This window comes from Centruroides sculpturatus, unplaced genomic scaffold (genome assembly GCF_000671375.1).
Source record: "Centruroides sculpturatus isolate CEXI.00-Female unplaced genomic scaffold, Cexi_2.0 scaffold708, whole genome shotgun sequence".
Taxonomy (NCBI): domain Eukaryota; kingdom Metazoa; phylum Arthropoda; class Arachnida; order Scorpiones; family Buthidae; genus Centruroides; species Centruroides sculpturatus.
In genome coordinates, this window is record NW_019385156.1 from 379820 (window position 1) to 407329 (window position 27510).

At 25.9% G+C, this 27510-nt stretch overlaps 1 protein-coding gene across 1 annotated transcript in view; it reads right to left on the reverse strand.

Annotated features, from left to right (window-relative positions):
• LOC111635550 (serine/threonine-protein kinase mig-15-like) overlaps positions 1 to 27510 on the reverse strand; it is a 143988-nt gene that overhangs the window by 96212 nt on the left and 20266 nt on the right. Inside the window, exons 3-5 of the mRNA XM_023380540.1 lie at positions 10571 to 10625; positions 4615 to 4661; positions 3654 to 3734 (exon numbers count right to left, since the gene is read on the reverse strand). Coding sequence (XP_023236308.1) covers positions 3654 to 3734; positions 4615 to 4661; positions 10571 to 10625 — 183 coding nt within the window. The remainder of the gene's footprint in view (positions 1 to 3653; positions 3735 to 4614; positions 4662 to 10570; positions 10626 to 27510) is intronic.

Below are 27510 nucleotides of genomic sequence, written 5' to 3' on the forward strand. Positions count from 1 at the left end.
AGCAGCGATTCCCAACCTGTGGTACGCGTACCCCTAGGGGTACGCGATAGGTTGTTTAGGGGTACAGAAAAAAGTTTGTTATTATGGCAGAAAAAATAATATATTATGTATCACAAACTAATAGTATTAAAAAATTATTAGATAAATAATGTTCCTTGCAACAATCACAACTTTATTATACATTTTTTCTTTTAGTTTTTTTTCTTTAATTTATAGTTACAATATGTAAAATTAACAATACGGTTACTCACTAAATTTCTTAAATGAGGGGTACAATCTAGAGATATGACATGTCACGGGGTACAATCTAGAGATATGGCATGTCACGGGGTACGCTAATGAAAAAAGGTTGGGAACCACTGTTTTAGACTAATCAAACCAAATGCAATACCAGATTTTCCATAAGAACCTTTGTACATTTCTGTAGTATCTGTAAATCCAGCAAACTGCAAGATTTAAGTAAGCTTTTTTTTTAACTCTTTCCTCTTTATGGGCACTAAGAAGGCCTCTTTTAGCAAGATTATTCCTCAAAAAATTCCTAAAGATATTTTTTTGGCCCTTCCAGATTCAATCCCAGGTCCCCAGAGCAGTAGGCTGCCACCTTGATTGCTTGGCCATCTGGCCTAGATTTAAGTAAGATAAGAATGCACTTGTGGCCAGAAGTAGTTTAATAAAATCACTAGTCCAGAGAAAATTTAAAATATGAGTGATTTTGATGAATAAGCATGTGAAAGAAACAAAAGAAGCTATTTGTATTATTTTAAAGTTTTCTTTATTGATTTTACCACTAAAGTCTATTAGCTGAACCTATTTGTATTTGCTAAAGTATTTGTTTCCAAAACAGGCCCAAAATTTTTATTTTCATTAATTTTTTTTGTATTTAAAAATTATTCAAGTGCTTTGCATGTACTACATATAGATCACAAATATAAAAATGTATAGTTAAAAACATATATGAATGTTTAAATAATTAATTCTTAAAATGTGTTGTTTCATTTTCCAAAAAAAAAGTAGTCTTGTGGAATTGAGCCTCTCTTGGAATAAATTATTCAAGTATATCCTAAAAAATAATTAATTTTTGAAAAAAACGTTATTTTTAAAATGATATAGATTGTTCTTGTCAAAAATTAAATACATAAAAAATATTATTGTTTGCTAAACATAACTGTTAAATGGTATTGTAAGCTTCAATAAGCATAGAATACATTCATTCTTTTTATTGCCAGTGTACTTGTCTCTGTTATAATGTACATTTTCATCATATCTTGTATTTATAGTTTGTTAATATACATTGGTACTGTAATAAAAAATAAAATCCATACATAGGTACATAAGATCTGACTCACTTGTTTAATTGATTTGTTTAAAAAACTTAATTTTCACTTCTACTATTTTTATTGTGCCATGTTTATTCCATTTCCTTCCTAAAACATTATTATTAGGTGCAATGTGCAATCTGCACACACTGAAGAGGACAATATGTTGAAGTGCATTTTGTACAAAACGGATATGAATTATTGAATTAAAGGAGTGAAATAGAGTTCTCTTTGTGTTTAGATGATTTACAGTTAACTTGATTAAACTGTCTTCATATTTTGATTCTGGTCATCAATCTTCTTTATGCACTATTAGTTTTTTGTTTCTGACTTTTGTGTTAAAAAAAATCATTTTAAGACAAGCTAGGTCTCTCACATTAAAAATATCATCATCATCATTTTTATTATTATTATGTTACTCTAACAATTTCTTTTCTAATCTAACAGTCTTGTTGAATTCTTATAGTCCAATGAAGATTCTTCTCTAATTAATATGACATATTAGGTTGTTCAGAAAGTAAGTTCTTTTTTTTACCACTAGACAGATTAGTCGTATTTTTCCTGCCATTTTCATTCTAAACCGTATTATCAATATATATTTTGACAGCTAGCATTTTAAGGCTTATTTGTAAGATTTTGTTTGATTCTGTGCAACTGTTCATTTTTTGTGTCTCATCAAATATGGAAGATCAAAAGCATCATTTTCGGCATATTTTGTTTTGCTTTTTTTATTACCAAAAAATCAAAATGCTGTTCAAGCAAGAAAAAAATTGTGTGACATGTATGGAAAAGATGTATTGATAGAACAACAGTGCCAAAACTGGTTTACAAAATTTCGTTCTGGCAATTTCAATATTGAAGATGCACCATGTTCTGAATGGCTAGTTGAAGCCAATGAAAACAAAATAAAGGTACTGATTGAAGCAAACTGCCAAATAACAACATATGAAATCGCTAAGAAATTAAATTTGTCAAATTGAACCATTTATGATTACTTGAAACAAATTTATTTTGTTTCAAAGCTTGACATATGGGTTCCACATGTTCTTAAAGAGAGATGCTCTCTTTGGTGGGATTTTAAGAAAATTTTTTTGGAGCTTTTACCAGACAATTTAACAATTGATTCAAAAGTGTACTGCCATCGAGTAAACAAACTGAGTAATATCATCAAACAGAAAAGGCAGCCAGAATTGATCAACAAAATAGGTATAGTGTTTTACCACGATAATGTCAAATTTCACACAAGTTCGGTAACTCGTCAGAAACTGTTATAACTTAGATGGGATGTACTATCATACCAACCATATTTGCCAGAATGAGCACACTCAGATTATTACTTGTTCCAGTCTATACAAATTTTTTTAACTGTAAGACATTTACTTGAAATGACAATGTCAAAAATCACTTGGATCATTTTTTGTAAGCAATGATCAAAACTTTTATGAATTTGCAGAAGTGTGTACTACATTAGGAGCTTGTTTTGAAAGTAGTGCAGTGTAAGAGTTTTGTATGTTGAGGAATAAAACCTGTACCAAAAACATGGTTTATTTTTGACTACTACTTAAGTTTATAATAATGCTAAAAATATCTTTTCCAAAATAGACCGTTTAGAATTTTGAATGCAGTAATATAACTGAAAACAGATTACTATTATTATTATACTGTGTATCATTAAATTGAATATATCTCAATAAGAAAAAAAGTGTTCCATTAATTTCTTTTCTATATTGCTTTGCATCTATCTTTCCTGCTTGTAGATTTAAAACAAAAGTTTCAATACAATTTTTTTTTATCAATACTTTTTAGTACTTTCAAATCATTTAAAACATTTTCATGACTTTAACATAAAATTAATGCATTATACTAATTCATCAAATGACCAGAAAAGCAATTAATAAAGAAATGCATTACTAATATAAAAGTATTTTTATTTTAATTCTATAAATTATTTTAATTTAATTCTATTCTATTATTTTAATTCTACTAATTCACAAAAGTTAAATCTAGTTTTAAAAAAATTTTCTTCTCCAAACCAAATTTTTTCTGATTTTTTATTATTCTAAAACTGTTCTAGAACAAATTTATATGAAAGTAAATAGAATTGATTTAAATATTAAAAGATGAAAATATTCAAAATATCTTTTGCCTTAATTTCTTTTTCACATAGTATTGTTCTCTTATTTAGAAACACTTTACAAAGTCAAAAAAAAAAAAACTTATGGTCCACATAAATTCAAATAGACTACTCATTATGATATAGAAATGTACATGAATCAACACTCACAATAGGTAATTATAAAAGCATTTTGTTTATACAGAATAATAGATATCACTTACCCATAACTTATCATCTTTGCCTGGTGGACTCTTTTGAATAAAGGCTCCATAGTAAGTGGCAATATTGCGATGGTGAGAAAACTGAAAAAAATTTGAACAATTTCTTCAATAAATGTTAATTTTTTTACACAGAATTCCATATTATGTTCATATATTATGCAATTATTGATTAAATAACAATTAGATTAATTAAAACACCTACATATGCAATTAAAACTTTTCAAATGTAAAATTATATATTTAAATAAAACATGTTTATGTATCTTTTTCCCTGATTTATTTTGATGTAAAATAGTATTATGACTCTGAAATCTATTTGACAGTTTTCAGGCCCATAATGCTATTTTACAATGTTTTATTTTGGAATTTATTTTTCATATAGGCAGGGTTTCATTTTTTAGAAGGTCAACATTTTAAAAGATCAACTTTAGACACATCTAAAATATGTCTAAAGTTGATCTTCTAAAATGAACTAATTGAATTGATAAATGAATGACATCAACGTAAAAAATGTATTGCAAGTATAGCAGAAATAATCTGCATTTGTATAAATTATGTTAACTAATTAAAATATTTTATTATTTTAAAATGTACATGAAATTGTAAATGAACAATCATCAATCCCAATTTATTAATATTAATCCAAATACCCAATTGCCAGATTTTTCATGCTCCACTTACACTATTAATTTAAATCAATAGCCCAAACAGCCTGATCTGTTAAAGTTAGGTAATTAGGTATTTTTGATTGATCTCTCAGAATATACATATATATTACTAATTAACTATGTTCAAATGATATAAAAGAATAAAGAAGATAATTTGAGAAACTTTTTTGTCAAAAATTTTTATATATGAAAAAATTCAATATTGTTAAGGAATAAAAATATATAATTCTAAAAGTTTATTAGAATTAAGTGGAATTGAAACATTTATGAATTTGATTTCAATAATAATTTACCTTTTTCAAAACATTAATTTCAAGTTTAATTTCTTCTTCTTCATCCTAAAAAGAAAATTTTTGTTTACATTTAATATTCTTTTCAAATTTTCCACAAGTTATTTCTAATTTAAGATTAATTAATTACCATATATTAAAGCTTTTTATCAGGAATAAACAACAAATAAAAATACAGTAGAGCATCGATTATCCGACTCAATTGGGGACTGGGATTGGTCGGATAACTGAAAAAACAGATAACCAAAAAGTATGAAAAAATACATTATTAGTATAGTATATCCCATGCAATTAGTATATCCCACGTAATTAGTACTGTATATCGCTATTAACCTACTTCGCGTTGAATTTTCATCGATGTTAAGCCTAACAAAAATTTTTTTTAAATAATAATAATCGCTATTGTATCATTAAAAATTATTTTTAAATTATTTTATTTCTCACAAAACAAATAACCACTCATAATTAGAAAATTGAGCCCTGTTTAAATACTGTCCTCCCTTTCATGGTTGAGCCAGTGTTGCCAGCTAAAACATGCAAAAATTTAAAAAAAATAATATTAAAGTAACCAATATATAACCAAATATTGTAGCGCCACATCACTAGCAGACATTTGAAATTTGCCGACTAGAACGGTCGGTTAACCGATGTGACAGTTGATTGGGGGGGGCGGATAATCAATGCTCTACTGTATATATATAACTCAAATAAAAAACAAAAAGAACGAAAAAACAGTACTTCACAAACGTTTTCAAACTGAGGCATACACATCACATAGCCACTGACCATGGGTACCCCAAGCTCGCCCATGAATTGATCGACAGATTCCACCATTCCCAATGCGCAGTCCAAGTCAACTCTCATGGCAAAAACTGACCCAAAGATGAAGAAAGGATCCCAGTCACTTACAACCCATATCTCAAATCACTATATACCAAGATAGCCAAGAAGCACTGCATTTGCATCGCATACAGATGTCCAACCGTATTTGACATCATTCGTAAAGGAAAGGACATTCCCACCTGGGACAGACTCCCTGGAGTGTACAGCATCCCACTTACGGATCACAGATTTGATAGAGTCCTCATCTACATCGGTTTCACTAAGTGCTCCTCGGGGGTTCGAATGAAAGAGCACCTTGCTGACATACAGCACGCGAGGACCACCACTGCTTTTGCCATTTACACCAGTGATCCAGACATAGAGCCAGATTTTAACCATGCACAGAATATCTAAGGTGGTTGGAGGCCATTTGTATCTACAGATCTAGCCTCACTGACACGTGTCAACCACAAGGAAGAATTGACTCTGTCCATAGCATGGCAAACACTAATGGACAATGACCTGTAAATCTCAACAGATGCTACCAACTAGAGTGCGCATTCCAAGTAAGATGACATCAAGAATCATGTATAAGAATGAACTTTCAAATCATTGTGTTCTTATTTAGTTGCATTCCATCGTAAATTAGCCATTTCACTTGCAGAAGAATCATTTTTTGTTTGAAAACGTTTGTGAAGTACTGTTTTTTCATTCTTTTCATTTTTCAAGTTTCACACCGGTAACAGGCTTTGGTACATAGTTGACTTCAACCCAGTGTTGTTTAGTGTAGAAATATACATATAATAAATAGAATTCAAATATACATTCAATTCTGTTTTTACATGATAGATATGTTCCCAAAGAATACATATAAAAAAAGTACCGATTCTCAAAAGTGATACACAATTTATAATTAGGGACATTCTCCAGGAATTTTTTTTTTTTTTAGAGTTTGGATTTATCATGCTAAATCAAAACAAATCATGTATTAAAAAAGAGAAATATTTTAATTTGTGTTAAATTAAAATTGTGTAAAAAAAAATCTATGTAAAAGCAGAATTGAGTATATAAAGAAAATTATAATTACATATAAAACCAAACCTGACAAAGTCATAAATAAATAATACCACCAGATCTTAATCAAGCTATATAGATAATTAAATATATTATATAACTTGTACTAAAGGTAAATGATTAAGCTGGCACCTTTACACAAATCCTAGTAAAGTATCTTGTGCATCAGTAAATTTATTTTTTCATATTTATTATTCAAAGATATTTCTGATTAATTTTTTGGCATTAATATTTTCAAATTTCAAATTTTAAAATTAGATAAAAATAACAATTGTTATTTCCTTAATAAACTCGAATCTATTCAACTTACAATAAAAAAATTTTTCCTGGAACTTAAAATTAAATATAAATTTTTAAAATCTGAAAATATTTAACAAACACATAGCTGGTTTATTTAAAATATTTTAATCTTTCATTATAATCTCATATATTAATATAATAACTTATGTCTATACATTTTCAGCTGTATAAAAACCACCTTTTATTGGTGGAACACGAGTTTCTATGACAACCACATTTGAATTCAAATTCTTCTTAGAATAATCTGTTAAATTTTAATGGTTACATAACTGACCATTAAAATTTAATTTATCAATTCATCTGCATTCAAGAAACTAAATTATGTCCAATGCTATGGCTCAGATTAAAATTGATAGATTTAATTTCTTTTCCCATTTCACTGTCCAACATATAGGCTTATTAAAAAATTTATTTCACTTTTTTGCTTAAATGATTTTCAAATTAATTCAGACAGGTCTCTTTCAAAATTGCTGTCCTATGTTTGTATATCTGAAGATTTACACCAACTGTTAAAATTTAATGGATTGTTCTAAGAATAATTTAGTTGCAGTAGAAACACATGTTCTAACAATAAAAATCATATCATTTTAGTTTTTATCATTACTATTCAATAAAATTGATAAATGTTTTTTTACAAAATCTTAATGGAGAGCATTTTTTTTTATTATTTGATAAATTTTAACACAGTATGTTCCATTTGCAGTGTATTTTAGTTCATTTTAGGCTGGGTCATAGCATCAGAAGTAATTAATTTTCTTGAATGTAAATAACTCAAAATTTAAAAATTATTATAAACTTATAATGTGAATTTGGCATTGACAAAATTTACTCAGTAATGTTATCCCTGATGAATAACATATTTACATTCAAAATTAAATATACCAGGGGTGGCCAATAGTTTTTGCCCCCAGGCCAGATTGGAAAGAAAACTTTTTCCAAGGGCTGAACCAGAGGCTGCCCTAGGAAGATTTTGAGATGGTGCAAGATCTCATTGTGATGTCACCCCGTAGAGACTGAATTGTAGATAGAGATTGTGGATACATTTTTCACATTATCATGCTTTATCAACACTCTATGCTATATTTAAGAGATTTGTAATGGAGGGTTAACTCTAAACGCACAGTGAGTTGTTGATCTTTTTTTTTTCTTCTTAGGCATCAGAATTTTTCATCAAGCTATTCAAAATTCAATACTTAATACTGAAAGATTGATCGCAGGCCACATAAATTCATTAGATGGGCAGGTCTGGCCCGCAGGCCATATGTTGGCCATGCCTGAAATATACCAATTTTTACTAGATAGTGAATACTTAAATTCAAAGATTGACAAAATTGGGTAAAAGAGATGTTGCTAAATGACAAGTTTATATTTAGGATTCAGACAAATAATTAGAAGATGACATAGTCTTTACAAAAATGATGCAATGAAAGATATACTTATATATACAAATAAACTTGATCTAATGCAACAATCATTTCGCTTTAATATAACTATCAGGCTTATGGATATATATATATATACACACACACATGCACAAACAGACAAACAAACAAAAACACACCATGCTAGGAATAAAGAATTAGCAGGATTAATGATTTTTACTAGACAACTGACAAATTGGATTTCTTCACACACTTTTGAAAGGTTACTGATGGTCATAAAATATTCTTGTTATTTTACTACAAATTCTCATTATGGGTGACAGAAAAATTTGACAACATATTTAATGTATCTATCTGTTTTTATTTGGAATGTTTCATGAAAATTTTTCTGCAAAATGTTTTCTTCAGTTATTAAATATATTGTTTATAAATATTACAGTTAGAGATTAGACACTCAAGGTGATGACAAGAAAAAATTATATTGCATTTTCACTATTCATTTTCCAAGAATAAATTAAAAATCATCTTAGATTTTCCAATTAATTTAAAATTTAAATAAACAATCTTATTTGTTTCACATAAAACTTTGTCATAATATCCTGATGAATCATAAGCAGCAACTTATGATTCAATTGAACAAACAACTAAAATGCAATTTTACTGTATTTCATGTAAACAATCCAAATAGAAACTGATCCCATTATCATTTTAAATAAAGACAAAGAGATAATCATATATATTTTGTAACATTTGGAAAAGAGACAAAAATTATTTCATTTTAAAAACATCAATTCCAAATTCATGTAAGAGGAAAAAACCATGAATTTCAGATTTTCAAAAATTCTGAATATCAATTACTGAAATTAATTAACAAAAAGCTATCTTCTGATACACTGAAGAGAAGTGACAAAAACTTATTTCCACACACAAATCACATAACTGAATTTAAAGTATGTGATTCATACCTTTTCTCAGATACTTATATGGCAATTTCATACTAAAAAAGAGTATTTAGTATATTTGTTTTGCAGAAAGCCATTTTACAGGAAATGTATACACCAAGCAGTAAGCAGCATCTCTAAGCTCTTTCCCAGAAACTAAATTCAGCATCTCAGCACAAATTTGAACTATGTCAATGAGCAGTTGTGACTTATCTTGATTTATTTTGAGCATCATTAGCAAAATGTGTCTTAAAATGCAAAATTACCCTTAATGCACATTTGGTATGATTTGGTAGGTTACTTTGGTTTGAAAATATTCAAAAATTTTTCACATATAAATTAATAGTAATTGCTTCTTTGCTTTATGCCATTTTGGCTTATGAAAAGTTTCATAGGGATGCTCTACATTCAAATAGTGGGGGAAATCTGTACTGATAAACAGGTAATTGGGTTTTGTATACAAACAATAAAAATAAAATTTAAGTAACAGGGAACATTACATTATAAACACTAAATTTTCATAGGGATGCTCTACATTCAAATAGTGGGGGAAATCTGTACTGATAAACAGGTAATTGGGTTTTGTATACAAACAATAAAAATAAAATTTAAGTAACAGGGAACATTACATTATAAACACTAAATAACAATTATAAATATAAAATAAAATNCGATTAAAATAGTCCATCCATAATATTGCCACAAAATTGCTACCATGATAATGATGAAAAAAGGATTTGCAAATAAATATGAAATGAAGTAAACTTTCTGTAATAAATAAATTTATTAAATATTGCTAATGTCACAAGTAAAGTATAATCTTGTATTTAAAAAATAATAGTACATTTGGCATTCTAAATTCACTTATCCCTTAATATATGGACATTGGCTTTTAACAAACAATAGCAATTTAACAATTTTTGATTATGTAGATTACTTTTCAATATTACTGGTAAGTTAAAATGAATAACTAAGTTTAATAGTAACAAGAGAATGATGATACTTCTTTTTATATGTCTGTGTTTTACACAAATATTTTAAGTTTTTTTTTTTTATAAGAAACAAAGCTTTATGTAACTGTGATGTTTCTCGTTTCTTGTAGAAAAACTCTTGCAGTGACTGTATTTGTTTGTAGTAAAGGTTAACTGTCAATCAGGCCACATCCACCATCTTTATGTGGAAGGGTTAATCTTTCTGTGGTGGATTTAGGATGATGATGTTAATGCTTAGTAAGTGTTGTTCTTGTTTTTCTTTGGAGTTGCTCAAGATCTGTGTGAATCCAATGTATAATGCCAAAAGAGTAAGTACTGGGATAACATATGAGTTTATTGCTTTAACTGTGTGTTTTGCATTTAACTGTATTCTGAGAATAGCATTTAACCTACTTTAATATTCTTTAATTAATCTTTGCTTTATTTGTGTATATACTGTTAGTTTGGCCTGCGACATCCATAATTTTAATTGCAGCCAACTGTCCAGTTTTTGTGTGACGACCCTGAAATAAATATTTTGCTTTTAAAATATAATCCTTAGAGCACAAAATAAGAAATTTAGTTTTTAACATTGTTTTAATTATAATTCATGTTGATTAAGTGAAGTGTAAGTAAAATTTGTAACTTTGTGTAGCCATGAGAATAAAATTTTAACTGCTATAGCTTAATAATTTTTGATTTATTTAAGTAAAACAAAAGCTATAGTTCACTATAATTCAGTTATCAGTATCTTTACTAATAAAAAAACTGAGATAAATCCATCAAATTCAGTCATTTTTTATTCACTTTCAGTCTACCTATCTCAATTTTTTATTAAGAAAATTAAAAGTTATCCCTTGATAATTTTATAATCAGTATCCTTTCTTATATCATTCATTTTTGAGTATAATTTTGCTTTAATAACAAAGTAAAAAATTTAATAATTAAGCTTATTAAACTACAACAAACAATAACATTATGCAGTCAGAGAGATGGATATATTCAACAACACAGCAATGTTATATTTTTATTGCTGTGTTATGGAAATTAAAACAAAGAACACTTATGCTTTACTGTAATGTCAAATTATTAATACTAAATCATTAAATTTAATATGTTTGGTTTTTATGTAAAATTTTCTCTTTACATAATTTCTTTCAAGCAATAAATGTTGTACAATCAAATAAATTTTAATTAAATAACCAAAGTGAAATCCCATGATCAATATACAATAGAGCGTCGTTTATCCGAAGGTCGGTTATCCGAAGAAATTCCAGTCGACAAATTTAAATTTTTGCCAGTGCTGTGGCGCTGCAATCTTTGGCTGTGTCTTGGGCTACTCAAATATTTTACGTTTTTGATACTGAATTAACTTCTGAAGTATAATTTTTTATTGTTTTTATANTGCTAAAATTTATATTTTATTCATAAGAAACACATTTAAAATAATAGTTTTAAAACTTATGATTTATAATTGCTTTTATCAACCACAACCATCAGTTCTCTTTTTAATTAACTAAAGAATAATCTGTCACTGCATTTCTATTATTCTGACTCATTCTACAGAAACTTGTACTGAATGATAACAAGTTATCTTTTAATTTTCATTCAGTACAGATAGTTTGTCAAACTAACAAGACATAAATATGAGGGCAAGCAGCAGTTAAAGATTATTATATTCTAGTCAGTTTGAAATTAGATTGTGGGTGGTTTCATAATAAATAACTACAGTAATCTGTCATCCTTTTAATAGATTCTGTTAAGAAAAGCTTTCTAATCATAATGTTTAAACAGTGTCAGAATTTTTATTTATTTATAACAGTAGAGAAAATTTACAACATATATCTTAATTAGAATAATTTTTTCTTTGGAAGAATTCAAAAATTTTAGTGTTTTAATCACCCTGACAATTTAAAATTTCTATACTTGTCAAATAGGTTAAAAAATTAAATATTAAAATATCTAAATTCAGATAGTTGCATTAAAGCCAGATTAAAATGAGTTATGCTATTACTACTATTAACAATTAAATTTAAATTAAATTGAATAATTTAATTATGGACAGCAGCATTAATATAGCCTGATCTAACCCAGCAATCATTTGGCTCTAAATTCAGATGTATAAAATTTTGGAGATATTCATTAAGATAAGTGCATGTCTATTTTAATATTTTAGATCATTCCTATTTGGTTATTAGTTCCTTAACTATCTATAATTAAGATTCAGAGCTATTTTTGGTAAATCCTAAGCTCATTTAGCTCTTCTTAAAATTCTTTTAGATTGTCTAAATTCCAGAGATTCTTACTAAAATGTGATAGAATGACTAAGATAAAATAAGACAATTTTCACAAGAACTGCAATCTTAGTTATTGTGATTCAGACATACCAGTCTGTTTATAAAAATTCAGTCTTACAGAATAACTAGTAATGTTAATTTAAGCTTACTTGTTAGTAATTTATTTTCAAAATTAATTTCTGATAGAATTTTATTTTATATTTATTATTAGTCTTATTTTATAACTTGTTACTTCATTAATTTTCTTTATATTCAAATTTTGCTCCTTTTCATGTTAAAAGAGCTTAGTCATTTTTCTTATTCTAGTTATTTGGTCCTGTAATTGGAATTAGCTAACATTTTCTATCTCCAAAATGTTCCTCAATGTCATCTTATACTTATTCCTTAATAAAAATAACATGTAACTATAACATAACTATGAATTTTTAAACAAAACACATGAATAAACAGTTATTTTCACATAAGTGTTTTGCACTGTTTATGTAACTAACTCAAAACTGGAAACAAGTTGAATGAGCAACATAATCTTGATATTCTAGTAGTATTCAATTTAATATAATTAACATTTTTTACCATATTTTAAGGGTCATCCTTGGGTATGTTTCTTAGAACAAATGAATAGAACACCATTCATTTGTTCTAAGGATTGGGATGATCTTTAAAATAAGGAATGTATGGTAGCCGAGGATAAATATTTCCAGTATGTAAAAATAAAATTATTATATTTTTACAGAAATGGAATCTAAATTATAAAACTTAATTTAGATTAGTACAGAATAACTTTTAAACAAAAATTTGTTTGTATATTTCAAATAAGAATTTAAAGTTTAAAAAAAATTTAATATTTTGAAATTAAATTGTTTTCCATTATAAATTTAAATTTTCAATAATTATTAATATCACTTGAAATAGCTAAAAAAATTATTAATACTTCTTAAATCTCCTAACAAAAGAGTTTTGTTTTTATTTTAGATTGTATATTCAAATATCATTTAATCAAATTATACAAATTAAAATAAGCTAAAAATTTTCCTATTTAATTAGAAACCTTACAGCTTATCTTTCTAAATATTTCATTCTCTATAAAAAGAAAGCTTTTGTAAGCATTCAATATAAATTACATATAAATAAAAATACATATACTAAAGTCAAAGTTAAAATAAACCATTTGTCACTATTCAATATAATGTGCAAAGAAGAATTGATAAATAACAAAAGAATTCTTGAAATATATCTGACAAAAAATCTTTGAACAGCAAATTCTTTTGTTAATTGGAACAGAATAACATTTCAAAACTTTCCTCAATTTGTTTCAACTGAAATACTACATCTTTTCATAAAATATACTACTGCTTCTTTATTGAGATATTATAGTAATTATTTTCACAGAGATATTAAAATAATCATTTAAAGATGGTCCAAATAAATAAATTTTAATTAGTTAAACCTTTACATAGAATATTTTTGTTTTAACTTTGCAAGTTAATATTTTTCAGATTATAAAAGAAATTTTATTTGATAAAATATCTTATGTCTGCAATACTCTCTATTATCATGTTTTAATTTTATAAAGTTTAATATAAATGTAACTGCTTCTTACATAAATATATACTGTACTTCAAAATTTATTATTCTACCAGTACTTTTTCATTANACACGCAACGGAGAAAAATTTCAACACAGGATAAATTAATATATTTTTTCGTACATAATTGGTTATCCGAAAAATAAGTTATCCGAACAACCCCAGTCCCCAATTGATTCGGATAAACGACGCTCTACTGTACTTACAATTCCTTAAATGTTATGAAACACAGAACTATAATTTAATACAGGAGACTTGTCTCTCTCTATTATGAGAATTACATCTTATGATCCATGACTGTACCATCTCTGACAAAACTGTATTGGACAAATTTAAATCTTAACATAAACTACTATCCAATAAACTTATTAATTAGCCTTAAAGTAATCCGGCAAATCATTTGGTTAATCATCATCTTGTAAAACAAAATTAATCAAAAGAAGCATTTGAAATATTTAAACTCTTATCATAAAGTTTTTTTTATCTTTGTCATGAAAAAGTTTGATTTATAATATAAGAAAGTGTCATTAATGTATCAAATCCATCCAACAAGCAAAGCGATAATAAATACAAATACATTGCACTAACCTTGTATCGCCTTGCAGATAATATTTTAGAACGCAACACTAACGTTTTCGACCCATTTCTAGGGACATTTATAGAACACCTGAAGAAGACCCTAGAAATGGGTCGAAAACATTAGTGTTATTTTCTAAATTTTATCTGCAAAGCTATACAAGGTTAGTGTGACATTTATAGTCATTAATGTATTTGTAAATAACTTTGTTAAATTATTGAAAGATTGAGAAAAATTCTGCTGCTGAATATAAGAATTGAAGAGCTAGTCTTTAAGAAAAATGATTCAAATTTTACCAGCAATGCCAATGCAACAAGACAATTTATAAGCTATTATCTAAATTAAAAATTTTATTAGTGTTATACTATTATTGGATACTTTCAAAAGATGTTATATAAAGCTATAATTTTCAATCTTGATTTCATTTAAAATCAGATTACTGACAACTCTTGAGTAATTAATAAAACATTTGATCAATTTCTTGAAGACTTACAATTCAACATCAATCAAAATTATAAAAAAATGAGTACAACAACATTGCTATTGTATTAGTTTTATTATAATTTATATTGTACAATTTTCTGGCAGCCAATTGATTATCACTCAAAAGCTAAATTTTTTAAATCCTAGATGATTAATTTAATGTAAATAACATTACCAAATGAGATTTCCTGTAATCTGAATTATTTAGTTTTTATTAGTCATTGTTGAATTCTAATTCTGAAAATCTATTTCTACTATATCATTTTCCAGATGAATCATAAATTCTCAAAAGGTCAAATTACTTCATAAATTATTTAATTATGAAGTAATTTGACCCTTTTTCCAAACATTTTTCTAAAACAGTGGAATTGATATTATATTTTATAGAAACACCTTTAATATAATATGCTTAATTCAAAAATCATATTCCAAAACACTATATTTTCCAATATTTAATTGCAAGTATTCTAAACTATAAACAGAAAATTTATTTTCTTTTAGCAGCTTTCATAACAATAGCAATTATTAATCTTATATTCCAAGGAACAAAGTTGACTAACAATAATAAGGAACTCAAGATAAATTATTATTATAATTTTTACAAAGATATATTTAATTTGATAGTCTTATTAATATAACAAGACTATCAAAATAAATTTTAAAATTTTAATTTAGAAAACAATTTAATATATAATGGAAATATTTATAATTTATTCTGCAATAAATAAATTTATTAAATATTGCTAATGTCACAAGTAAAGTATAATCTTGTATTTAAAAAATAATAGTACATTTGGCATTCTAAATTCACTTATCCCTTAATATATGGACATTGGCTTTTAACAAACAATAGCAATTTAACAATTTTTGATTATGTAGATTACTTTTCAATATTACTGGTAAGTTAAAATGAATAACTAAGTTTAATAGTAACAAGAGAATGATGATACTTCTTTTTATATGTCTGTGTTTTACACAAATATTTTAAGTTTTTTTTTTTTATAAGAAACAAAGCTTTATGTAACTGTGATGTTTCTCGTTTCTTGTAGAAAAACTCTTGCAGTGACTGTATTTGTTTGTAGTAAAGGTTAACTGTCAATCAGGCCACATCCACCATCTTTATGTGGAAGGGTTAATCTTTCTGTGGTGGATTTAGGATGATGATGTTAATGCTTAGTAAGTGTTGTTCTTGTTTTTCTTTGGAGTTGCTCAAGATCTGTGTGAATCCAATGTATAATGCCAAAAGAGTAAGTACTGGGATAACATATGAGTTTATTGCTTTAACTGTGTGTTTTGCATTTAACTGTATTCTGAGAATAGCATTTAACCTACTTTAATATTCTTTAATTAATCTTTGCTTTATTTGTGTATATACTGTTAGTTTGGCCTGCTGGAATCCTAAATACTTGTATCAATAATAATAATGAGGCAAGTTCTATAAGATATAAAATAATATTTATAAAATGAAAATGTCCAAATTATCATACAACAGATACAATATAAGAAATTATGTTAGTTCTTTGTAATTCAAATTAATTTTCTAACAAATTTGATGAATAGTCTAAGAATTAAATTAAAAAAAAAAAAAAAAAATTCTTGAATTACTAGACTTTATTATAAAAAGATGTTTTTAATAAATTACAATTGTCAATAATTAATTTAAACTTTATATCAAAGTTTAAGTCTAAAATTAAAATTATTTTAGACAGACTTTGATATTTAATAAAATATCAAAGTGTAAAATAAATTTAAACTTTAAAATATTTTTAAATTTTGAAATTAAAATAATTTCAATGTTAATTCTTGGTTTTTGCTAAAATTTATATTTTATTCATAAGAAACACATTTAAAATAATAGTTTTAAAACTTATGATTTATAATTGCTTTTATCAACCACAACCATCAGTTCTCTTTTTAATTAACTAAAGAATAATCTGTCACTGCATTTCTATTATTCTGACTCATTCTACAGAAACTTGTACTGAATGATAACAAGTTATCTTTTAATTTTCATTCAGTACAGATAGTTTGTCAAACTAACAAGACATAAATATGAGGGCAAGCAGCAGTTAAAGATTATTATATTCTAGTCAGTTTGAAATTAGATTGTGGGTGGTTTCATAATAAATAACTACAGTAATCTGTCATCCTTTTAATAGATTCTGTTAAGAAAAGCTTTCTAATCATAATGTTTAAACAGTGTCAGAATTTTTATTTATTTATAACAGTAGAGAAAATTTACAACATATATCTTAATTAGAATAATTTTTTCTTTGGAAGAATTCAAAAATTTTAGTGTTTTAATCACCCTGACAATTTAAAATTTCTATACTTGTCAAATAGGTTAAAAAATTAAATATTAAAATATCTAAATTCAGATAGTTGCATTAAAGCCAGATTAAAATGAGTTATGCTATTACTACTATTAACAATTAAATTTAAATTAAATTGAATAATTTAATTATGGACAGCAGCATTAATATAGCCTGATCTAACCCAGCAATCATTTGGCTCTAAATTCAGATGTATAAAATTTTGGAGATATTCATTAAGATAAGTGCATGTCTATTTTAATATTTTAGATCATTCCTATTTGGTTATTAGTTCCTTAACTATCTATAATTAAGATTCAGAGCTATTTTTGGTAAATCCTAAGCTCATTTAGCTCTTCTTAAAATTCTTTTAGATTGTCTAAATTCCAGAGATTCTTACTAAAATGTGATAGAATGACTAAGATAAAATAAGACAATTTTCACAAGAACTGCAATCTTAGTTATTGTGATTCAGACATACCAGTCTGTTTATAAAAATTCAGTCTTACAGAATAACTAGTAATGTTAATTTAAGCTTACTTGTTAGTAATTTATTTTCAAAATTAATTTCTGATAGAATTTTATTTTATATTTATTATTAGTCTTATTTTATAACTTGTTACTTCATTAATTTTCTTTATATTCAAATTTTGCTCCTTTTCATGTTAAAAGAGCTTAGTCATTTTTCTTATTCTAGTTATTTGGTCCTGTAATTGGAATTAGCTAACATTTTCTATCTCCAAAATGTTCCTCAATGTCATCTTATACTTATTCCTTAATAAAAATAACATGTAACTATAACATAACTATGAATTTTTAAACAAAACACATGAATAAACAGTTATTTTCACATAAGTGTTTTGCACTGTTTATGTAACTAACTCAAAACTGGAAACAAGTTGAATGAGCAACATAATCTTGATATTCTAGTAGTATTCAATTTAATATAATTAACATTTTTTACCATATTTTAAGGGTCATCCTTGGGTATGTTTCTTAGAACAAATGAATAGAACACCATTCATTTGTTCTAAGGATTGGGATGATCTTTAAAATAAGGAATGTATGGTAGCCGAGGATAAATATTTCCAGTATGTAAAAATAAAATTATTATATTTTTACAGAAATGGAATCTAAATTATAAAACTTAATTTAGATTAGTACAGAATAACTTTTAAACAAAAATTTGTTTGTATATTTCAAATAAGAATTTAAAGTTTAAAAAAAATTTAATATTTTGAAATTAAATTGTTTTCCATTATAAATTTAAATTTTCAATAATTATTAATATCACTTGAAATAGCTAAAAAAATTATTAATACTTCTTAAATCTCCTAACAAAAGAGTTTTGTTTTTATTTTAGATTGTATATTCAAATATCATTTAATCAAATTATACAAATTAAAATAAGCTAAAAATTTTCCTATTTAATTAGAAACCTTACAGCTTATCTTTCTAAATATTTCATTCTCTATAAAAAGAAAGCTTTTGTAAGCATTCAATATAAATTACATATAAATAAAAATACATATACTAAAGTCAAAGTTAAAATAAACCATTTGTCACTATTCAATATAATGTGCAAAGAAGAATTGATAAATAACAAAAGAATTCTTGAAATATATCTGACAAAAAATCTTTGAACAGCAAATTCTTTTGTTAATTGGAACAGAATAACATTTCAAAACTTTCCTCAATTTGTTTCAACTGAAATACTACATCTTTTCATAAAATATACTACTGCTTCTTTATTGAGATATTATAGTAATTATTTTCACAGAGATATTAAAATAATCATTTAAAGATGGTCCAAATAAATAAATTTTAATTAGTTAAACCTTTACATAGAATATTTTTGTTTTAACTTTGCAAGTTAATATTTTTCAGATTATAAAAGAAATTTTATTTGATAAAATATCTTATGTCTGCAATACTCTCTATTATCATGTTTTAATTTTATAAAGTTTAATATAAATGTAACTGCTTCTTACATAAATATATACTGTACTTCAAAATTTATTATTCTACCAGTACTTTTTCATTAAAATTAATGAAATGTTTTATTAGTTAAATAATTTCAAATATTTTTAAAACACTATTTGTGTAATACTAAATATGTAATAAAAATAAGATAATCCTTATAATTAGACTGCATTAACATTTAATTCCAATAAATTATAAAGAAACAAATATATAAAAATTTATAAGTTAAAAAACTACATTTATTTAGTTCAAAATTTGGGACATATTTTTAAAATTTAACATTTTCAACTATAATATATTTTTCTTTCAAAAGAATAGTTAAATTTCAAATAGAAGGTTAAACAAAATAAAAAAATATATATGTATACATATATGAGTGTATATTTTAAAAACTCATTCATGTATGAAAATTTATAAAGGAAAACAACTAAATAGATATTATAGATAGTAATTCCAGGAATTAGGAACAAAGACATTATCTACAAAAGAAGAATGTATCAAAATAACTAAAGCATTTTTAACACTAAAATATAAAAAGTAAATTATAAATTTAAAATATCAATGTTATTTTTATTATAAATTCTAATACCTTTATGATTCATATAAAAGGTATTCATGATTAGTCTGTGGTAAGGGAAGTAAAGTTTTGTTCAGGATGCTATCATCATAAAATCCTATATTACAATATTAAGTTTACAGGATTTTATAATGTAATAATTTGATTTTTCAATCAGTATATATATATATATTTTTTTTTTATTTTAAGTCATAATACCCCTAATTTTAAAAAATTCTAGTTTGTATTTATCTCCTAATAAGGAAATAAACCAAAATTTGCCCTTGAAAATTGTGTAAAGAATATTTTATTATAGAAAATACCACAATAAGCAATTATTTCATACATAGCAAAGACTAAAAATAAGCTTTTAAAAAGTTAACAAGTTAATACAGATATAAAGAATTTATTAAAAATAAATAATTTAAAAATGTAAGAAATATAATAAATGCAAACTTAGAGAGACAAGTGAAATTTAATAAAATCAGTGGATAAAATTTTCAATTATCTAAAATATTTTCTATGATATTTCTGAGATAATAGTTTCAAAGTACAGTTATCAGAACAGCAGACAGTCTTGAAAAAGACCATCATAATTTGAAGCTATTTATAACTATGAAAATTTCAAAACAATCTTTTAAAATATATTTAAAAAACTTGGTTAGGATAATACAATAATCCTCACAGAAACAAAAAAATTTTAGTAACAGATTTAACATTATATTAGACTCGATTAAATAACTGTTTTAAATAATTTTTAAACTAAATGTGTAAAGTATTAAATATTAAAAGCATCATTTTTAAATAGGCCAAGTTTGATCATTTACAAAATAACATTTTTGAATTATAAATAAAATAAAACATAAAATAATTAAACTAGGCTAAAGGAAGAATGAATCACCTCATTTATTCTACTTAAACATGTAAATTGCTTTTTTAGATTGTCAACTGATATTATAATTAATGTTAACTTTATTATAATAATACTCATAGGAAATTAAATTTACTTTTATTTTTAAAAAAGTTATCAAAAGATGTATAATTTATAATAATAATTACTCTCTTTAACTTGGTTAAAGAAAAGAGAAATTTAACAATCTCAAAATCTATGTCCAAGTAATGTCAATGTTACAGGCAACAAGTACATTCTAACATTAAAACATCTATTTAAGATATAAATGTATAAACATTCTAAAATTCTCATTATCCACACCCAAAAGCTTCCTATAAAATGTCACAACAAAAATCTTATCACAGGTAAATTTTTAACCAGCATTTCATAATCTTTTTCAAATAATTCTAATAGCTATTTTTGTGTTAAAATGCATCCAACATTATACTTTTGAGATGGAATGAAGATAAAATACAACACTACAATAAAATGGGTATTTATCTCATTAAGCTCTGTAAAGGTAATTCTGACTTATTATGTCAAATCAACCAAAGAACAGCAGGCAAGAACAGGTAGAAAGCATTACTCTTACATGTCTAAGAATTATCCTCATCCAAATATATAATTATATAGATATTAATATATAAATATCTGTATAATTATATATATGGACCAAGATTATTCTTAGAATAAATATATTAATATCTATCGATCAATCTGATACAAAAAGTTTTGTAAAGTAAGCTTGTTCTATTAAGAGAATTGTTGGATTATTCACCAACCAGATTTTTAAAACAATTATATATTCATATCAGATATTTTAAATATAAATATACATGATGCCTATAACATCAAAATGCTTAAATATCAATTTTGAAATCTTTAAAATTCTTTTCTCTTTATACTAAGTAAATTTCCAAGTTCTCATAGTCTTACACAGCAATAGTACTTTAATTTTAATGATATAATAAATTATACAAAATGTGACAATAGTTGTACAAAATTTATAATTAAATAAATTACAAGAAATGTTAAAACAATTGAACATTATTTTGTAATAATAAATTATTTTACTTTTACAATACAGTGGTGCCTCATACTTCAAATTTAATTCATTCCAAGAGGTCATTCAAATGATTCAGAGTTTGAATGATACAATGGTTAATAAGTAAAGGTTATAATGGGTTGAACAGAAATTTTTTGGATATTTTTAACAGTTGTGGTTACTTAACATAAATATGTGATCTAATTATGACAGTTATGAATTTTAACACATTATTGCTAATTTGACATTATATTCTTTGTTCAGAAGCTTATTTTATGCTTCAGTGCATTTTTAATTCTGCAAACAATTTGAACTCTGAAGCATTGAAGTACAAGATACCACTGTAATTTAAATTTAAAACTCTTGAAACTCTACTAGTTCTAATATAAACAATTTTTAATCTTTCTCTTGGATTTCATGTTCCATAAAATTCAATGTATTTGTAAGCTGAAGATGATCAGTATAATGATTAAAAATATAGTAAACACCTGCTAACTTGAACCAACTCAGACTGAATAACTCAAATTTTTTTGTAAAAATGCAAAGTAACTCTAAATTTCTGAATGATATAAAAAAATTATAATTTTTTATAACTGAATGAAAAAAATCACAACTTTAGCTAGATCTACTTATAAAATAGAGTAACTAAACTGGAAACACTGGATGTACTATCAACTCAACTATTGTGCTATGTGTAACTACAAGGTATCTGATTTGTTAGGCTCTCCAAACAGATAAAGTAATTTTCTGCCAAATGATTTCCAGTGTGCTGAGATTGTGTTGGATATTCATATATTACATTGAGATGAACCATTCATTTTTTTAAGTCATAGCTTTAAAACACATGGCCAGAAACACTTCTTGCTCAAAAAGAAAGCATAAGATAAAGATGCTTTAGTAAAACCTACTAAAGCTCATTAAAACTTCTGCATAGAGCTGATCATAATAAATTATTGTACTGTATATCCAACCTTCTTGTTTTTCACATTATTGGAGAAAATATCCCACTAACTCAGACTTTTGTAAACGTTGAAAACCTTTACCCCTGTTAGTCCTGAGTTCATGGGGGTTTATTGTAGCGCTGATTAAATATCCTGTGTATATAAATTAAATTAATGTCACCATTGACAGTTTTATATCATGATTTATTGTTTTTATTTCACATTATATTCTTACACTATAAGTGTATGTGTTAAATAATTTTAAAGAAATACAATACTTATACTTTTAAAAAATACTACTACATAGTATTTTAAATTGCTAAAAAGAATATAAGGTTTAATATTTTTTTATATGTGGATAATTTTATCTTTCAATAAAATCAATAAAAAGCATAAACAGTTTGTTTTTTTTTTACATTCTGCTCACAAATCAGTTTTATTCTATTGTTTGATCATGATTTTTATAAAAGTAATGGCTATTTGATAAGTCACTAGTTGACTATTATAAAAAGTATATAAATCTGAATGTATACTAGCTTTTAAATTAAAATAATGAAAATATAATCAATAATTGATTACTGTAGCATTAACAAATTTTTTATTAAAATATGAAAATTTAGTTATCAAATTTACACAATTTTTTATTGTGTCTAACTCTAAAATAAAAGTTTCAATATAAAAATTAGAGTATAATGTCTCGGAAATATATATAAGTTTTTCATTTATATATGGAACATTCTGCTCTAATTTACATATTAAAACTTTTTAATTTTTTAAAAAATGTTTTAGCGGCTAGATTAAAATCTGTATGCAGCATGTTTCGATGCTAGGTGGAATGGTCTAGGTTGGGTCCTACCTTGTCCATGACGTCCACATTGACCTCAACCACGTGTTCTGCGTCTTTCGTTCTGTTGGTAAAGATTAACTGAGACCTGATCCAGGCAAATAATTTACTTTATTTGGTTCGACTACACAATATTTACAATAGTGTTGAGATATGATACAAATCCAAGATTGGTATGGCTGTCGATTCCAAAAGGTTAACTAACGTAAAGTGAAAAGCTGTCTCTCCTCAGAGTCCAGGAGCAAAGTGAGGTCAGAGGGCAAAGGTCAGATGGTGGCACCCCCTGCCCTACAATGTCTTTAGATACATAGTGTATAAATTAAGATTCAATCTAATAAAAACAAATGAATCAATCTGGAATGTAATCTTGCAAAAAATATGATGAACAAAAAAATAATAATAATAAAATGTAGTAAATGCTAATGTAGACTGACTAAGATTTATATAATTTCTTTATCACATGATCATGATCTTTTATTATTATATAGGATGTCTGTTTTGGTAGTATTAAATTATTTCTAATTATGACAGACATTCAGTATGGCCAGCTAGTTGAATAATATAAATGTACTATTCTAAAAGATACATCATTAAGATGTTCAATACTCTGCTTGCATGAAAAAGTTCAAACATGTCAATTTAGAAGTTGCTTCTAAGGCAAAAATTTCTTGAAATGTGAATTAAGTTCATATTGAAAACAGACATGAAGCAAAAATACATTTATGTGATGTTTTCATGATGTGACTTTGCATAAACTGATAACATAATTACAAGGTTTGATTGTATTTAAATGGAAGTTCAAATTAATTTTGAAGGAAAAGAAATAAGAACAGTGATTGAATAATTAGAATAATAATATCATAATAATAACAATAATATTGGAAACTACAGCGAACTATCAAATAATGAAATAAACTAATCAAATAATGAAAATGATAACATTATCTTCAACATAGGCTCAGATTCATTGAATATTATATAACATATACAGTGGAACCTCACATAACAAGTGTTTCACTTAATAAGCAAAACAAATTGTAAAAAATTGCCTCACTTAACGAGCGATGTTTTGCATAACAAGTGACGAGGAAAGGGAAAGTCCTGAATTGTGTGTATGCTCCATCAGTCTGTGCTTAGCACTCATTCCGCTAGCATCTTAGTGTCACCTGTGATCACATATTTTTCCAAACTTGTGTTCATACATATTACAACCATAGCCATTAATTTGACTAGAGGTAGGCAGTTATGCTGCCATCTCATATTAAATTTAATGACCAATTCCAAATTAAATTTTAGAAATGTCTGAATTTAAAATTAACTATTTATAATTATTAAATGTAATAAGAGATGTTGTCTGACGCCTCTCTCTAGTGATAAATTATTCGGTAATTAATTAAATATAATCGTGGGAAAGTGATCTGATGTAATACGGTGGTCATTTGGCTTTACAGATTTATTATGTTTCATTATGTTTAGGAACAAAGTTTAAATTCTAACAAGGAGACCCTATGGTTTTGGGGAAACTTATTTTGATGATCATTGGTGTAGAGGTAGCACACCATGCGAGTGTACTACCCGTAAAATAGTAAAGTGCAACACTCAAATATAATCGAGAAAATTGAACGTAAAGTTTTCTTTAGAACTTGACATATAAGTTATGCATATTTCTGCTTGAGCGTGCTGTGGCGTGAGTAGTAATGCTCCTGACCCGTACGCTTGCGTGCTCGGGTATACTTTTTCCTTTTTTTTATTCATAAATACTTACAATGTATTTACTTATTTACTCATTTAATTATTGATTTTTTTGGTATTTTTATTATTTAGTTATTTATTTTAATTTAATTTCTACTATTCCGAGTCTAATATTTTTATTTTGAAAACTCACCTTTGTCAAGTTGAGAGGGAGCTACTTACGCCGGGTTTGAACATGGGTCTATAGCAGGACTGTGGAGTTTTGGTGTTTTAGCCAGTCATCAAAAAATCCGCCATCTCTGACTCCTTTTTACTTTACAATTTATTATGTATATAAAATGGAAAAGTATTAAAATTGTTTCAAGTTTGTCCTGCCAAATCTTTTTTGCAAATCTACATGTTTGGAGACCTCCTGAACCTCCAAAAAAGTCAATAAAAAGGGAAAAATTAGCGCGTGTGTGTGTCGATGTTTAATTTGTTTAATTTCTTTATTTTCTGTTCTGAAATATGAAATAATATCTCAGAATAGGTAAAGTTTAAGAAACGAAATATGGCACTGTAGCTTGCGTATAAAGGGGCATTAATACTATTAAATTTTTGTTCTTAATTAACAGGATGAAGACATAAAAGGGGTCATGTTTCATATCTCTTAATGAATATTTTACATGTTATTAGCATTTAAAATTAAAAAAAAAAAAATAAAACTCAGCTCTACTTTCAAATTAAGTTTTTTTGTCATTTTATAATAGTACAGTAAAACCCGTTAAGATGTTCTCACCTAAGATGTTAGAATGTGTATGGGGACACAATTTAGTTCAACAACTTTGACGCTTAATATCTAACTCCTGTGTTAAACCATCTGACTCCGAGTATGACCANAGACATCTTTGCCACCAAACGACTGTGGTGCAGCCTTCAAACATTCGTCAAGAAAACAAAAGAACTAAAACCCGGATTCCTAGAGAATGGAACGTATCTCTATCTTATAGGGGGGTCGACTGTACTTGTTAGAAAATATAAGTGCTATCATATGCAGTAAGAACTACAAAATACTATCTACATTCAAAATACAAAATATATATAAAATTACAGTCTATAACATTTACAAGAAATAGTTTCTTAAATCAAGCTTTAATGAAGTAATCATTTTCTTATTGATTTTTATGAATATTTGCTATATTGAATGCCATCTGAATGTATCAAATAGATTTAGAGGATTTGATTTTCCATTTGATCGTCTAAACATGCAAAATAACAAACATTTTTACTAAACATGTAAAACAAAGATAATAGCAATATGAAATTACAATGCAGAGAAAAAGTGATATCCTAAACTTTCTTAATTTTACTATTCAAATGTCTATTCAAGAGTCATATAATCCAATAAACTATTGTAAATATTTATTTGATTCATTTTTATTTGATGGAGAGCTGCTTTTGCTCTATTCATGTGATTATATTTAAATTAGTAATGGATGATTAATTGAAATTGGAAAATAGAAATTTGGGCATTTTCCAGTAATCAGAACGGGAATCTAGCAAATCTTGTCATGATTTCTGATTCTTCCATATTTAATAAAAAATTAGTTATTTGTTTCATTCAAAGATTAAACATTTTTAAAATTATGATAGTAACAATTAGGTATTAGTTTATTGAACACTTTCACATCAACAAAGCAGAGAGTACACGATGCCCCATACACGAGGTGATGTCTGTCATGACAGACTTTTCTTTCATGTAGTCAGAGCAATGAGATTGTACTAACTGTTCCCATTTCAGGAGAGATGGGTGAATTTAGGGTTGCCATCTGGCCAGTATTGGACCAGCTTAACCATTTCTTGATGTAACCATCCGGCAAGTATTGGTTATATTACTGTATTCTGTATTTATATATTAAAAGCAAAATGTTTCATCACCACTACACACAAATAATGTACATTTATAAATTATGATTTCAATTTGAAAATTTCAAGACAACTTTTAAATGATTTTTAAAAATCATTGTTTTTATTTTCAATTTATTTCATTTTAATTTTANTCATAAGAAACACATTTAAAATAATAGTTTTAAAACTTATGATTTATAATTGCTTTTATCAACCACAACCATCAGTTCTCTTTTTAATTAACTAAAGAATAATCTGTCACTGCATTTCTATTATTCTGACTCATTCTACAGAAACTTGTACTGAATGATAACA